General features: G+C 39.3%; 1 protein-coding gene across 1 annotated transcript in view; it reads right to left on the reverse strand.

The window, feature by feature from the left end:
• Nucleotides 1-17,927, reverse strand: part of adam22 (ADAM metallopeptidase domain 22) — a 58,805-nt gene that overhangs the window by 26,798 nt on the left and 14,080 nt on the right. Inside the window, exons 4-6 of the mRNA XM_069695990.1 lie at nucleotides 12,778-12,844; nucleotides 8,787-8,869; nucleotides 4,689-4,752 (exon numbers count right to left, since the gene is read on the reverse strand). Coding sequence (XP_069552091.1) covers nucleotides 4,689-4,752; nucleotides 8,787-8,869; nucleotides 12,778-12,844 — 214 coding nt within the window. The remainder of the gene's footprint in view (nucleotides 1-4,688; nucleotides 4,753-8,786; nucleotides 8,870-12,777; nucleotides 12,845-17,927) is intronic.

Here is a 17,927-nt window from a genome sequence, read left to right on the forward strand (position 1 = left end):
TTATTAAAGAACAGCCTTTAGAGCTTTGTCTTACTGATTTAGTCCGGCCACCAGCATAAACTGCAGCAGTAATTTGTATAATTGGACTTGACTCCTTCTTTGATGTGACACTCGAGAGTTTAGTGGTTGATGATTAATAAGACCTTAATTACAAGGAGCATATGAGCTGCTTCTGTATTTTTTGTGGAACATATACACAGCACCCGCCTCCATTAGCGGCTGATTTAACTATTGTAATAAAGCATTTTCTTGACCGCTTTCTTTGTTCCCCAGATCATCACTCTCTGCCGATAATCTCAGTTCAAAAATATGCACACAGCATATAGACTCGACAGGGAGTGTGTAGTGATGGAGATTAAGGGTCTACACAGATGGCTTTCATATGTCGTGCTCGAAGGAGACGGGGGTGGGGCCTGGGTTGCCAAGGGAGATGATATCTCAGACAGATTGCTGGTTCATGAATATAAAGCAGGGATGGATAACACGCTTTTCATCCTCGCCCTCTCATTGCATGTGTGAATAAACTGGTCCAGGTTTAGTAACATGAAGCTGGCTTCAGGCCACATGGAGATCCCCCTCCCCTTTTTTTTTTTTTTTTTTTTTTTTTATCCCATCAGCTCCAACACACACTGAGTGTCATTCCCAGCTTGTGTTTGTATGAATCCTCCCCATGGCACCTAATGCAAACACCCCCATCCCTAAAACCTGCCACCGCCCCCATCGACACACCCTTCTCTTCATCCTCCAACTCCTCACTCTTGCATGTGCAAGTCAGCATCACACATCCTCCCTACAAGTTGGCGTGCATGCACACACTTACCCAGAAACAAACACACTCAAGAAGTGTAAGTTGTATCGGGCACGTAACGCCTGGGAACATCACATTCTTAGCTTGTGAACTTTAATTTTGTGAATCTAGATGGCTCACTACTGTAGTCTACTTGTACGCACGCCTATTTACATAATACGAAAAGACACTTTGAAACTAGTTCAGCTGCATGAAGTGACAAGAGCAGCTTGTTCAGGACACATTCAGCTAATGTCCTGCATAACTTTCTCTGCCTTGGCGGAGGAAAGGCAGATGGATTCACCATATGGCCGAGAGGAGCCACGCTGACTCTATCTCATCACGGCCCCACCAGACCAAGTTTAAAAAAAAAAAAATTAATGTCAGTCTTTATCACTTTCAACTAGATTAGAACAGCCAGAATTAGTGTTGCGGGTTGCATCACAGGGCAAAAAGCCTCTGCATTCAAAGCTGTTACTGACTTATAAACAGTGATATGTGGCTGTTTGTTTCATATAACAAGTGAGCAAACAACCTTTCAAAAATAGCCTTTATATCTCACACATAAGTGAGAGCACCTTGGTTTTTGCAGCCCACATCTGTGTGTTTGAGGTCAACTCGCAGACCAAGCAGACTATCATAAGAGACAAAGAGTCAGACAAAATGGAAGGGAAATAGAGAAAGAGACACACCGAGAGGAATTCAGAGGGGATAGACAGTCAGGATGGACCATTGCCCGCAGGGAATCGGCGTCCAGAGCTCAGTGCTGACAAACTGACAGCCACTGCCGGGCTTGAGGGCAGCACTGTCTCCGGCATTACCATGCAGATAGCATTCCCAAACTAACAAGCCAAAACCACTACTGCCAACGTAGCTACGGCCCAACTGTCAAAGATGTGCCAACTCTACAGTGAGTACTACAGTGAGGACAAATATGTTTAATATGACTTTTTTTTAAGAAGCACAGATCTTTGTGCCCAGTTGAGATCTGGCATTTTACAACTAAATGTTTAAACTGAACCATATGTCTCACTGGAAGAAGATAAGAATTCAGATCCTTTACTTCAGTAAAAGTAGCAATGCCACAATGTATTAATACATAACTACAAGTGAAAGTCACTTTAATGACCACGTGACCAGAGTGGATGGAGTTTGTTTCCAAGACAACAATTAAAAAACAACAACACTTGGTACACAGTGTCAGCAGCTCAACATAAAAACAACATTTTATAAAATATAAATTCATAAGAACTACTTAACTTCAATAAAACAAAAGTTGAATTATTAACAAAATGTACTTAAATCAAAAGTAAGGGTTTTGTGAGGTCACGCTGACCTTTGAGCACAGAATTCTGATTAGCTTATCCTTTACTTGAAGTAAATGTTTGTGCGAAACGTAAATAAATCCCTTCAAGGTGTTACCTCCGGCCACAGCTGATACCAGCGCGGATTCACTAAAAAATGTTTGTATGTGTACTCTAAATCTAGTATATTCTAGTAGTAGTGATATAAAGCTGTTGATAAATATACTGGAGCATGTAGAAGCTTAAATTGGAAATACTTAGGTAAGGAAAAGGTACCTCAAAATTCGACTTTAGTACTTTTTCACCACTGCCACTGAGTTATCACAATAATTGTCGACAGACCATTTGTTTTTCCTATTGCCATTTTTATAGGGAGTCACACAATATATAATTTTGTCAGATAAAAGAGAAAAACAATTTTTTTTAAACAATTAACAAAGACTAAGTTGGCTATTCACATTTTAACAGATCCAGCTACTTGAGGATAAACAAAAGAGCCTTATGTCAAGCTAAACATTCTTCTGTTGAATGCACAATTTATTATGAAATTTTGAACATAAACATGTTTTGTGAAATTAAATTTGCTCATATGGTTGCAATTCTTGTGGCTTTTTATGTGACACGAAAAAAAAGTTACTTCAGCTGTATTGTTAATATTTGATAAACAGCAGTGTTTTGGCCAAATGTTTGGCATGACACTTAAAAAAAAAAACTGAACGACTCGGGAAATTTTTCAAATTTTTATGCATTTTACGCCACTGTGACTGTGTGAATGACCAAAAAAACGTGACCAAGGCACTGTATCTCTGTAGAAGAGTGCTGCAGCAATATTCTGAGTTAAGATCTGCGTGTCTCTCTCTCATCACTTTAATAATTCAGCCTCTCCAGAAAACGTTGGAGAGGAATGATGGAGGCAGAGGAGACGAAGAAGAGGTTGGAAAAGGAGGTAGTAAAGAAGGAGTGGAGGATCTGAAATAAAGCCAGTGGGCTTAAGCATTGTTGTCGCTAATTTTTCATTGCCTTCTATTGTATTTCCTCCATTTTCAACATTCAGAATAGTCATTGCTTCACATTTCATTTCCTTTTCATTAGTGTACAACTCTGAATTATCAACTGCCATTACAAATGAATTAGTTCCTCTTGTTTTATAGTAATGTGCAATCTAAAAATCTGCATCTAAATTCTCTTCCTTCTCATCCCTATTTTCCCTGGTCTTCTTTTGTCTTTATTTTCTCTTTTACCTGCTCTTTCAACACTGTTGGCACAAAAACCATCATATGGGAATGAATCTTAAGTAGCTCTGTGTGCCAGTCTGCAATTACCAACACCCATGAGTGTTTCCACACACTTTCACAAAAGAACCCACACACTCGGACACAAACACACATTGGTCCCTGACCTCTCTTATCTGGTCTCCTTTTGTCCCTTACTGATTAGCACTAGACACACCCTTCTCCTGGATGTTTTAATTAGACCAGAAAAAAATCTCACAGAGTATCAGCGGCTTTTTCTGCCACTTTCATGCTAAAGGTGTCTTTAGACAATCTCAGATCTGTCCTTTCGTTCTGACCATAATGCCTAATGGTGATTGTTATGATCTAATTGACTGAGCACTTGCATAATGTGAAGCAATGACTATTCTGAATGTTGAAAATGGAGGAAATAAAATAGAGGGCAATGACAAAATTTGCGACAACAATGCTTAAGCTTACTGGATTTATTTCAGATCCTCCACTGAGTGCTGTCTGCTGGCTTTGTAACCTTGCAAATCTCTGTCCTGAGACCTGTGGGCTGCACTCAGGGTCGATTAAGAAAAGTCGCAACGACTGGTGTGTGACCTGTAATTGAGTCTGGTTTGTCTCTCAGGGCAACTGACCCCTGTACGAGTCCTGTAATACCAGGAAAACTATCACATATCATCTGCTCCACACACAGTCCTGCAGCACAATCATTACCACCAAGTGGTACTTCTGCAATTCTGAAATTGTGGTGTAGCAAATGATAAGAGACTTTAATTTGTTAAAATATATGTACACATACCTACATCTATCTCTTTAGGAGGAAAAGATACACAAAAATAAGGTACAAAGCATTTCAAACATCCAACAAGCAGTTCTGATGGCGTATAGTACCACTTTTATTGCCAAAACAACTACCAACTAGCATTCCTTCCACTGACCAGAGTCAGTTATAACACCTGAACGCCTCGTGCTGTGTGAGGAATGCAAGAGGAAAAGTGGAAAGTGATTTCTCCAGGTGCTGGTGAGACGGGCGCAAGTGTTACCAAACCTACAGCAAAGAAAAAACACCTAACCAGGCCATATCAGTTGTAACTATATTCATAACATCCACTGTAAAATTATCTTCAAAGAACAGATATGAAACATGTCAGGTGTTAAAGACAAAGAGTGCTGAGAGGGCTGTGGGGGGAACATTAGACATAAAAGCAACACTGTGATAAATTATTTGACCACCCAACAGCACTGAGAAGCAGCTGGACATGAAAAGATGGATGGAGGAGAAATTGATAATCCCCACTGGGGAAGAGTCATCTCTAGCTTCTTGAGAGCACATACATGGCTTTGCATAGTACTTACATCGCTGCTGCCCTGCCCTCCAGGTTCAATCATGTAGGTGTGATTGCCATCAAAAAACATCCCGCTGAAAAAGAGAAAGAGGAGGGGAGAGGAGAGAGCACAGATCAGCACAAGTTTCTGTTGGTTTATTCATCACTTAACAGAATAATGTATCTGAATTTAACTCCTCCTCAGCTATCAGTCTGATAGATTAGTTATTTCAGTGCTCGCTCGGGGGGCTTAATGTATTATTGGAGCATTTGTCAGAATATTAACTGTAATGCTCTACAAAGTACAGTTTTGGACAGAACCTTTGAATGTCTTCAGTGCTGTATTTGGCGTATGTAAGGCCAGGAGCAGAGGAAGTATTCAGATCCTTTAAAATACAAACGTCATTCTGGAAAAATACTTCATTACATGTAAAGTTCTTGAACTAAACCGAGTAAAAGTATATTATGAAAAAAAGTGTACTTAAAAGCAAAAGTATGGGCCTGTGGCTGATACTGCAATATTGTGTATTACATCAGATGATCATTACTTATGCATTGATGTGTAAACAGCATTTTACAGTGAACTGTTTATTCATAAAACTCAAACTAATTAACATTCAACTGATTGGTTGTTAAAATTTTAGAAATTGGTGAATAGTACAGTAAATGTACCTGTAAATGCGCAGCATAACTTGAAGGTCATTTAAGGATTTAATTTCTTGTTAGTTTGTACTGACTGGTCACAACATGTAATGACTCAAAAATCTTTGAAAGGGTTGCAATTATCAGAAAATCTTTGATAATAAACTCCAACGCTAAATGAAAAAAACAATAACTTTAAGCTCCCAGCCACTTATAATGCACTAAAAAAAACTCTAAGGTTACAAGAGAAAGTGGCCACAACAGGCAGACACACACATCATCGTGACCAAGCAATCATTTCAAAGTCAGAGATCAGTTTCTCTTTTAGCAACTGCTTGATGGACTTCCTGTGTCCGCCCACCCACGCGCCTGTGCACATGAATGGACATCTTCCATTAATTAACTTTATCTGAAGCTTTTAGTGGATTGGTCGGGTCAAACTGTGAAGTCGGAAGGATAAACACTGCTGGAACACACAATCCATCTTTCTCCTCCAACTCTCTCTCTCTCTCTCTGCTTTTTTCCATTCACTCTGGCTCCTAACACAGAGATGTCACCTTCAACACACACGTCCCCTTTGTCCTGTAAGTCTACCACTTACAGTAGATTAAACACATGCATACACAAAGAAAACACAGGTCAAAGTGTATTTTGTTATTTGGAGCCGATGGTACATGAAACACTGATTGCTTGCCCTTTTTTGCACCATAGAAATGTGTGTTGCTGATTTTAATTGTTAAAATTAAGGGTCTGGTTGATTTTATGAATTCAAAAAAGAAAATGGCAAATTCACACTTCTTCCACAGTTTTCTAAACTTTCAAAGCCAGATATGGTTTCTGACACAACCTGTTTCATTAACGATAATGGAATCTCACAGGAACAAATAATTTACTGCCAAAGTTCACGTGAGAAATGTTTGTATTTGTGAGTAAATCTGTGGCATTCTGGTTTGAAGTGGGTGGGATTTTAAGAGAACGGTGATGCCATACATCTGTGCACGAATCTACTTTTTGCAACATTTATTACAGGCGAGCATCTAAACAGACCTTTTTAGTGATAAGCTCCATTTTTTTGTCTAACTTTACCTTTGATTGTTGCTTATCTACAGATAAAACAATTAAACAGCGAAGGACATTTCTATAATAACAGTGTATGAAAAGATCAAGTGAAAGAGACTGATTTTACTGACAAACCAACAGAAAATGATCACCTAAATCTGCAGGGCGTCTCAGCTATTGCAGGTTTAAGATTTAGTTTTGAAGGGCTTTAAAATTGACACTACACCATTTTGCAATAGTGCTGACATGTTACGTGTCCAGATGAAGACCACTATTGCTGAATTAATAGTATATTTTTTTAGCTCACATTTGTATTAATGTATGCTATTTTTGTGAAACCACAAAGTGCTTCAGCTAAAATAATCAGTATGCGCATTTGCATTTCAGTCAAAACTTTAAAACTTGAATGATGTTTTAATCAGAAACTTGAGTCAATGATGTAGAGACATCATCTCACATGATGGATGTAGCTGTTAGCACTATCCCTCCATATATAGCTAATAGCCTATTGCATTGGTTTCTGTGTGTGTGTCTGCATTTGTGTTGTGTGTGTAAGTGTATGTGTGTGTAAGAGAGAGAGCGAGAGAGAGAGAGAGACAGAGAGAGGAGAGGGGGAGGGGGAGAGACAGAGACAGAGAGAGAGAGAGAGAGAGAGAGAGAGAGAGAGAGAGAGAGAAGGATGTATATTATGATAAACACCTGATTCAGCATAAGGGAAGTACTCTCTCTCATGTCTAACCCCCAACACCACTATGCACTTCCTTGACTTTCTCACTGTCTCTAACACACACATAAAAAAAGGTGTAATGTCATATTCTGTATTTCATTCCATAATAAAAGAATCAGCAATGAAAATCCTCATATCTGAGGTTGCAATCAAATTCTATTATCAATACAATTACTACTATTGTCACAAATAATAAAAACAAGCGTAACAGCACCAGTGCAATATCCTACACAAACATTTAGACCAATTAACAGTCACATATCAAGCTTTAGATGTCCCAGAAATAACAGACGAAGACACTTTGTGTGTTCTCTGTCACATTATAATCTTTTATGTACTAAATATGAGAGTGTATACTGCACGTGCAAAATAGTCTATCTTGTTTGGATTTGATTGATTCATGCCCCTCTTTTCATTATTTTGCAAGCACCATTACATTTTCTGTGCTGACAAATTTCCCTACATATTGCCACAATCCCATGAAATACGCAAACATGATTAAAAGCCCAAGCTTAGTTTAGCTTACTAAGAAAGTAGAAATCTCATTTCACCCACTTAATTAGCTGAAATTACATGTCTGCACTGATTTGTTAAAGCAAGATATACTGAGTTGGAGTAAGCTTTGATACAGTGTAATGGGTCAAGAGTGGATCTTAATGTTTTCAGAAACAACTTATAGCCATAATTAGATGAAAAGGAGCACATTGTCAACAATGTGCAGATGTAAAAGGTGTTCTATCTCTACTCTTCAAGCAAGACTTCATAGAAATAAGATCTCAGTCCTCACACCTAGAACAGACTCTAAGAAGTGTCTTATACCTGTTTTCATGGAGAAATTGCTGTTATTATATATAAAATTAATTTCGCCATTATTATGAGGATTACTGCTAATAAATAAGCAGAATATCAGACAGACTGGGAGCTCTTTCACACTGTTTTCTTTACTTGTTTACTGATGTAGTGTATTTTTTTGCATTTCATTTTTAAGACACCTAAATAATTAATGTAGAAAACACAAGTGCAAAGTAAACATAGTAGTGTTCAAATATATGACGAAGAGAGTTTGACTTTTTCATCTTATATTCTCAGTTTTGTTAAAATTTTGTTTTCTTTCAGGAAATGTCTGTAAGCAACTGTGAAAAAATGTAATGCATGCACATATTTTATACTTAATAACTCATTGGACCCTTTTTATGCACACAATGACATTCACTACCATATAATACATTTCTGGTCTCCATAATGGGTGCACTCTCCCCTCCTTTCTATTCATACATATATACAGATACTAAATCATACACTGACTCAGAACGCAGATATACAGTGAACATGTTATCCTCCCAGAAGGCCTTGTTTGTGACCTGTCTCGCTGACAGAGCGCTACTTTCAAACAGAAATGCTAAAAATACCGGCATTAGGAAGAGGACAGAAGTGGAGAGAACAGAAGACAAGACAAGATAAGAAGAACAGGAGAGGAAAAAGAGAAGAAGATGAGAAAATGTCGGTCTGTCAGTGTGAATGATAACCTGTGTAACGAAAAATGCAGAGAGGCAGGGAGGGCTGGCAAAAACTAATTACATTGACCTAATGAATAAATGGGAGTAAGGCCTAGGACCTGAACACACAGAGGCAGCAACAGTGGCTGAGAAACACAGATGTGGCACACATACAAAAAGTCTCATCCATAATATTTGTACTTACTGCAGTCCATGGCAAGTTGACAGAGCCACAAAGGAGTGAGGGATTTCTCGGACCTTTCCCTGATAGTAGCAGTGCTCTCCTCCCTGTGCACAAAACACAAACACACACAGGTTAAGCTCACACACATGGATGCTTCCTAAAATGTCTCAAACACAGAGTGAAATATTCCACTCACTACATTCATTACCATATTCTATCAGGAAATGAGTCCACAGCAATCAATCACAGAATTCATTTGCTAATACATGCAAGTGCAAATATGATGTGGTGTAGATATGTGAATGTATGTGTTTGTAATTTTGTTTTGAGCTTGAACCATTCACATATACATTCTGTGTATTAACGCCTATGTAACTTCAGTCTCCTCTATCCCAACTTCTCCGCAGTCAGACGCCATACCATCAGTCACTCGCAAATTTTTTCCATCTCCATCGACCACTCATTCTCTCTGTCTTCACTCTCTATCACCATCTATCTGTGTGTGTGTGTGTGTGTGTGTGTGTGTGTGTGTGTGTGTGTGTGTGTGTGTGTGTGTGTGTGTGTGTGTGTGTGTGTGTGTGTGTGTGTGTGTGTGTGTGTGTGTGTGTGTGTGTGTGTGTGTGCGCTCTGCGCTTCTCTTCCTCACTCTGCGAGCGTAAACACACATTTATTGTCTATAGACGTGTATGATGTCTAAGTGTCTAAGTGCTCTGCAGGCCATCTCTTCCTGGTCCATTTCTTGCTGCCTAACAGCCATTAAGCAGGAAGCGGGTCTCCCTGAGGAAACGCAGCTTTTATCAGAGGATCAATTTCTGCTCAACAGTCTGATACGCAGCAACGCAACGCAACGTCCACTCGTACATTCACCTCTCTCTGCGGACATCATCCTAATGCCTGTCTTAGGGGTTTGTGTCAGGGTGCACATATGTGTTTGTTGTTATTGTTGTTGTTGTTAAACTACACATGTATAAGGAAACCTGAACTATGGACATTATTATCCTGGTGCAGCATCCTCCAGTGAGCGTTTTAATTCATCCCAGAGGTGTTGGATGGGTTTGAGGTCAGGCCGCTGCACAAAAAAACCAAATTCTTCCACTTGTGATTCTTCCAAATGCTTCTTTATTTGCCTGGCTTTATACACAGAGTTGTCCTCAAACTGTTGTCACAGAGAGGAAAACACACTACTGTCATAATATTGTGTGGTGTCGTGTCAAGACTTCCCTAAAATGAATCAATTTCTCATTACAGCAATAAATGTGGGTCCAGCAAGACGTCCTGCAATATTATTTTTCATTTATTCTCATATGCACATACTCTCTTTCTTTCAGCGAGTTAGATGAAAAGATCAATAATCCTCTCCTGTGTCTTAAATAAGGGGCTGGAGCAGAGATAGCTGAGCTTAGTTTAGCAGAAATACTGGAAGTAGTCTGCTCTATCAAGTTAATAAATTATCAACATCTTTGGAGCTGCCTTATTGACGCGTTGGTTTATTCATATGCAGTCATATAAGAATATGAAACTATTTCTTGGTTAAGCCCTGTGATATCTTCGAGTCCCCACTGGTTATCAACGTAGAGTAGAATATTGTGAATGTCCACATACTTTTGGTCATATAGTTAATGTCTATACTAATTTCACAAACACAAGGTCAGATGTAGTTTACAGGGTTAACTGAAGTCCTCAGAGTTGTACCCTCACATGCATTAGTGTGTGGGGAACCGATCTGAAGAACTTGCCATCACTGAATTAAAGCAGTGGAATTGCATCAGTCATGCTGAGACTGATTTGTTTTTTTCATTGTTCTTGCTTTTTACAGTTATTTGCAGTTTTTCTTAGTCCCAATTATGTCAGACTTTGTTATCATTTTGAATCTGATTCTTATAGGATGAATAAAACAACCTATGAGTTAGAAACATATTCTAACTGTGCTTCTCTCAATCTTTCCATTTTCACAATATCTAATAAGAGTAAAGCACAACTGTGCTTTATTGGCAAGAGGGGGGAAGAATATTGCCATTACTGACAGAGGCAGAACATATGAAAGGTGCACAACAAAAGTGGATGTGGCAGTTTGCTAGATAAACCTAAATGGAGCTAGAGAAGAAGAGAGAGAGGTTGTGTAAAGATACATAGCGGGCTATTTATAAGTGGCGCTGTGCTCTACTATCCCAGCGTCTCTCCTCTTGCTGTCGCCCTGAACCTTCTGCTCCACTTCTCATCAAAGGAAGAAGCACACAAAACCCAGCACTGTGGGTACATCCTCAATGTGTGTTGCTAAATTGGTCAGATCTGTGATCTCCTAAATCCCGTAGAAGAATAATTAATCATCTTATCTAGACAACACAATGCACAATGAAAAGGTCCAGGTCAGACACTTGGTAAACAAGTAGGACAATCTGCCCTCTAAATGTCAGTAAAAGTTTGAGAGTGGCAATTAGATTAAAAAATTAAAAAAATTAAAAAAAGAGGAAATTATACAAGAAAAAAAAAAGAAGGCTTATGTGCATATATGGAGTTAATGTCTGCATGCGCAGGACTTACACATGACCCACCACTTCTACCTCACAAAAAGAAGTGACCTCTTGGTGGGTCAGTCATTACAAACTAATGCCTCGCACCCAAAAGCAACATTTTACATTCTATTGCAGATCCTAAAGTCCCCAACGATACCAAATAAGTCATGAAAAATGTTGGTGAAATTAGGTGAATGTATGCACAAACTAACAGGAATATTTCATTTGATATCACAATTTGGGTTTGAATTAAAAAAAAAGACAGTGTGCACACATCCTGACAGAGAAAGTGGGGTTCAAGTGCAAACATATAAGTATATAAATAAATACAAAACCTTGTGTTTCAGTATTTATTTCAGTGTAATCTTTACGCACTTTTAATGAAGAGTTAAAAAGGAGATACTCTCAATGAGAGAGGACCTAAATGATTTTAACAGCCTTAAAGTTACTTGAAGGAAAAAAAAGAGGAAAGGTATATATGTTCAGGGTTTTCAGATCCCTTCAGCCAGTCCCTACTTGTTACCTGTGTGCTACATAGAGAGACATAACAGAAATGTGTCAACCAACCATTCAAGTTCTCAGAACTGTACCAATCCTCCTATAAGGTCATCAGGTTAAGACAACAGCAACAGTTTTAACAGCTTCCATATGTATGTAGTACATGAGCAGAGAGGATTCTGACCTAGATTTATCAGAGCAGCAGCTGTGTTACATTGGCTGACATTTTGACCCCAGCAGTGAGCAGAGTACCAAACAGGGCACGTCTCATAACCTCCCTGAATAGCAGGAATTAATAAACATAAAGGGGCGCTTGTTCTTCCCAATTAAGAAGGAAGCAATGACAATAGAAAGCTACAGATGGAGGGCAGTTCTGGATATTCATCTGCGAGGTGAATTAAGTCACAGATTAATTCATAATAAGTGCCATAATTACAAGTGACCATATCATATAATATGTGGTGCGACACTTTGGATCATTTTCTGTAAAGTATCTAATATCTCACTAATCTGCTGCTTAGCTGAGTAAATCCTGACCAGCATAATCCCCTCACTTATGTGATGTAACATGATGCCTCAGTGGGTGTTCTGTAACTCAAGTCTAGATTTTAGAGGATTATCACAGCAATCTTAATCTCTTGCTAGTTGAAGGTTTAGGCCAAAGATCCACTTGGTTTTCTAGAAATCTAAGCTTCATCCAAGAAGGCTGGATGGCTGAATAGGGTGTGGTTTCTCTCTGTGTGAAAACTAACTTATTGATTAGCCAGGAGAAGGCTTGAGGAAAGAAGAACATATATATATTTATAATAATTATGCAGTTGCTGTGCCTAACATGTTAGCAAACATTTGCTTATTTAGACATTTCGAAGACAATGCAACACTAGCATTCATTTGGAGTCATATTTCTTTTCAGTGTCAAGACCATAAATGCAATGTAGCTTCCATCCTAACTGGAAGTAAGTGTGAGTGAGCATGAGGGGAGATGATTTGCAGAATCTTACACTGGTGATGACAGTCTTCCCGCTTTCCGACAAATGCCTCTCCACATACCCCGAAGACATGAGATCACTGGGAACAGAGAGGAAAGAAAAAAGGGTATTAAAGTTAGAAAATGTGCGATTCTCATTCAAGTGTCACTCAGCTTTTTGGGCATGCTTGTGTTTTATAGAACAATTGTATTCCGTCTTGGCAGCACGGAGCTTCAGAGCATCAGCCTGGCTAATTATGCCCAGCGTACAGGGACAAAGCTATTTCTAGCACACAAACTCACAGAAACACAATTATACAAATCCAGCCTTCCAGCAAAATGTCTTGTGTGTGTGCGTGTGTGGGTCTGAAGGACAAGTGGAGGTCAGTAAGTAGTAAAAGAGGCAACACAAGCAGAATGGGAAGGAGGCAGCAAATAAATTGAGACCGTAAGGAAGAGAAAGAGTGGCATAAATAAGAGGAAATCAGTCTGCGTGTGCTTTCTCAGCAGAGCTGGACCCAAGAATCCCAATGGAGGCACACACTGCAGGCCCAATCTGAGACAGAGATGTATGAGCTCTAGTGCGCACGCACGCACGCACACGTACACACACACACACACACACACACACACACACACACACACACACACACACACACACACACACACACACACACACAGGAATGCGGCATATGAATGGGGATTTGTCCCTTCTACAGCCTATTTCAAAATATAATACAGTTAACAGTTTTAGCCTCTTATATCACAAATTGGTGACCTGAGCAGGTTCACAAAGGCACATGCACAAGAAAGTGTAAGAATTCTTTATATTTACATTCAGTGAGCAGAGCCAAAGCCAATTGTAATCTGAAGCTTTTTATATACAGTTATTAATGCTAAGATTAAACAAAGCTATTGTTGCAACAGGGAAGAGTGACATAAAATCAAAGAACAAAATTGGCATAATAATAAATTTTTTATCAGATTAAACTGAGTCTATTTCCTGAATTGGGGGACTTTCCAAGAGCCAAATCACTGGCAGGATAGTTGCGTTTATCAGAGTACAGAAATGAAGAGATTGGAAGAATCCAAACAGGCCATTTGCCACACTGAACCAGAGAGCCATCAATCTACTCCAACTTCCTGTCAACAACCAGACATCGACAATAGAAGTTGGCGGTTTAGAATTTCACCTCGTTCAGGTTATCGGGGCAGACTGACACTTGGAAAATACAGGACAAAGTCTGAGGACAACAATGTTTTCCGAAACACTTCACACTTGATATGACGATGAAGATCACATCCCTGCATGAATTATGATGATATAAAAGATTACATGAGAGTTGAGAATGTAATCATTTCAGATTTTTGGAATTGTGTTTAAGTGTTACATTAAAATATATGAAGATAAAACTTCAAAATTCAGTGTACTTTCCTCTGTATTGTTTTTTATGCCTTTAATTATTTCAATTCGGCGCAGTGACAATGTGCCTTATCTCAGCTCATGATCGGGGGTTACTGTTATCACCACCATGTGTCACTCTTCACTGCCACTGAGCAGCAGTAGTAATCAGCCTCCTTTGCCAAACTGCAATCATTTTGTATAAAATAAAAAGCAGAGAAAAAAAAAAGTAAACTCTCAAGGAAAAGTACAATGAAAAAAAACCAATCACAGTTGCAAACTGCCACAACAGCAAATCATACTGGACCATGTGATAGGATAATCACAATTTAAGATCCACTGGCTAACTTTTCCTGAGTTTTCAACCAAATTCATGCTAATATTGATTTCCAGTGAGCAGTATTATAAGCCATAAAAGTCCAGTATGTTTCAGAGCCACATGAGATGACAAACAGGAAATCCAGAGGCCAAAACACCTGAGCAAAAACTGCAGGCGTATCAGTCAGCACTACTGCAAAGTTACTGACTTCATGGCAACAGAAATAAAGAGGCTTTGCAAAAAGGACTAAACAAAGTGTGACAGATATATGCAACCTGACAGAGGCCGCCTTGCAGCAGTGTTTATTGTGGTGAAGTCACTACTTCAGAGTTGAGCGCTTTGTCATTAAAAGAAGTTTTAGGAACTACACTGACATGCTTATTCTGCAGGGTAAATATAAAGTTCAACCAGCAGCTGGTTATTTTAGCTTAGCATAAAGACTAGAAACAGGTGGCAACAGTCAGACTGACAAGAACAAAAATGACACATTATATGCTACAAGAACTAGAACATAACTTCCCTAAATCTTCTGTAAAATCACAATTTGTTTTTACACTTTTGTTATCGTGTGGATTGAACTGATGAGTTACAGCCTGTTAATTAGGGGTTTTCTTTAGAGGATCAGGGGCAAGCAAGTTTTTATTTTCACCGTTTATCGTTTATCAATCTTTATGCTGCTCTATACAAACCACCTCCTGCTGGTAGCATCGTATTTACCACATCGGTTCATTGACTTGAGTGTTTTGTCATCTTAAAATTTTAATCAATCAATCAATATTTTATTAAACGTGAAAGAAAAAAACATAAAAAGTATAAACAATAAAAGCAAATTAATTAAAAAAAAAATAAAACATCATTCACCTGAGAATATAACAGCCAAATGAAAAGGTTAGAAACTAAACTAAAATTTTTGATAATGCTGCTTAAAGACCTGTGTCCAATTTATGGGTCTCTTTTGTCATGGCCCAGCTAGTTTCTTTCTATATCCACTATTACAAAAACAGTGATATATTTGACAAAGGACCATCTGTGGAGTTGAGAGTCAAAAATAAGGGGGAGGGGGGAATCATAAAAACATTAGAAAAAGACAAATGGGAAGATGATTTTGTTTTCAAAAGCAAATGCCATTTTTTTTTTCAAATATTAACTGAGGTTTTATTGTGGAGGCAAAAGTTTTCCATTGCTGATATACCACATCTATTATTGGAATGGAAGCCCTGACATCAGTGCACACACACCCACAGACCCACAGGGGAAGGAGGCTGATTTCTATGATGACTGATGGGCAGTTTGCGAGAGCAATACAAAAAAAAAAAAAAAAATGTGGGTAGAAGAGAGAGACAAAATGGAAAGAACGCAAGAATAGCTGTCTGTGGGACTAATGACAAAAAAGGAAGGAAAAAAAAAAGTGAAATTTAAAGTGGAAACACAAGGTGAGAATACAGAGCTTAGGGCCTTAACCGATTTCTCCTCATGCACTGCCATGAGGTTCTCCTGAAAAAAAAAAAAAAAAACTGCGACGCTTTGACAGTGTTTAGAACAGGCAACCCCCCCCCCCCCCATTCTACACACTTCGCACCCTCCGACCTCCGATCACACTTCCCCCTAGACTCACCGGCACGGTGCAAATCAAACACAGCACGACTTATGAGACACAAGCAGCATTTTATCAACCTTTTGCATCAAAAAGAATCACCGTCAAGATATTCATACGCTCCTCTGATGAAGACATTTAGTGTGTGCATGAGTCTTTGGGTCACAGGCGTGCGCTGCAGGCCTTTGTTCTGCTAGGATGTGCATTTAAGATTCGGGGCTTGTGATCTTTATCCGGTCTCACGTTGAGCCCAGACGAGGGGGAGTAAGTGATGCAGCATACTGAGGCAGCAAGGCAGACACCCGGGCCACTAATGGAGGACGCTGATAACAGATTTCATCTTTAATTGTTGTGGGATTTAAATAATTTATTTGACAGACAAAGACGCAAACTCAGCTTCAACCATCCCCCCACACTGACACACAAATGTAGAGAGACCCACTCTCCCCCTCACCACCTCCTTCCCTTCCTGTTAACACGAGTACACGTGTATAAAGGCATAACTGTTAGCAAAGTCTTTGCAGCTTCACTCTAGTATGCAAACAAACATAAAACGTAAAAGAAATAAACAAACCTATGTGCTATCTGTCTATCTCTGTGAATATAAATGCTGCAGATTTTTGACATAAATGATAATCAGCGGTTTCTAAAAGGAAGCTAAGGACTTCATTACACAAATAAAAAACAGAAAAGGAGGGGTGAGGGAAAACAGAAACACAGCCAATTATGCTCAAAAATGTTATAAATTATCACACCATTGTAACATCCACAACCTTACAGTGACAGATGTTTGGAGGCATAAGTGGTCTAATTTAACTCATATCAACATATTTGTGTACCATCTGGCACCTGAAGGTATCTGTGCAGCCCAGATGTGTGACTGCAACAGAGTCCGAGCTACCAGCAGCACCCACAGCTTTCACTCAGTTACACTCTTTCTCTCAGCTCATTGCTTTTTTAAATAGTCTGCTGTACCGGAAGAGAGTTGTCTTGGCCCCGTTGCCGCAGCAACATCTGTTTGAGAGCTGACGTCCAGCTGTCAATCAGGCCCGGAGATTTCGGAGGTATAACCACAGACGCTCCGTTTACAGCTTATAATGTGTCATAGTCAACCTAGGACAACCATTTACATAGTAATCACATTCTTCTGTCATTTTCTCTACACTTTAATGTCAGCCAACACACACACACACACACACACACACACACACACACACACACACACACACACACACACACACACACACACACACACACACACACACACACACACACACACACACACACACACACACACACACACACACACACACACACACACACTAAGGCAGTGGAAAAACTAAGAGCACTGACATGACTGCAGTTAAGAAAATGTTGTTCTAAAGCCTTGTACTTTATTAAGTGGTTCTTCCAAAGGTAAAAACTAACTAAAGCAGTAAGTGCACCTTCGTCCGCCTGGCTGTCAGTCACATCAAACTTCCTCCTTCCTTTTAAAGCATTTTGTTACGAGTTGCTTTGGGCAAAAACATCTGCTGTGGCAACCCAGTTTGATCTCCCGAGGTGAATCACGCACACACACATAAACTAAGTTTCCGAGCGGTCTAAAATTCCTCTCACGATCTGAGTCGCCAAGCACCGAACGGCCCTGGGATGAAAAAGAGCACAAAAAGGCTTGATTGGCAGGACTAATGTTTATGTGTGTGTGAGTGGATTGGCAGAAGTGTTGGGGAACCAGGCTTTTCATTGCTTTCACACAGTCTTCTCAAAGACTCGAGACACAAACACAAGTAGCCCTTGAAATTTTTTTTTTGCACATTTAATCAGGTACATTCAAAATGTTCCTCCATACATATCTGCACACAGGCACTG

This window comes from Brachyistius frenatus, unplaced genomic scaffold (genome assembly GCF_029030835.1).
Source record: "Brachyistius frenatus isolate BFR_SWC_R1_liver_20210118 unplaced genomic scaffold, ASM2903083v1 Contig_20, whole genome shotgun sequence".
In the NCBI taxonomy this organism is placed as follows: Eukaryota; Metazoa; Chordata; class Actinopteri; family Embiotocidae; genus Brachyistius; species Brachyistius frenatus.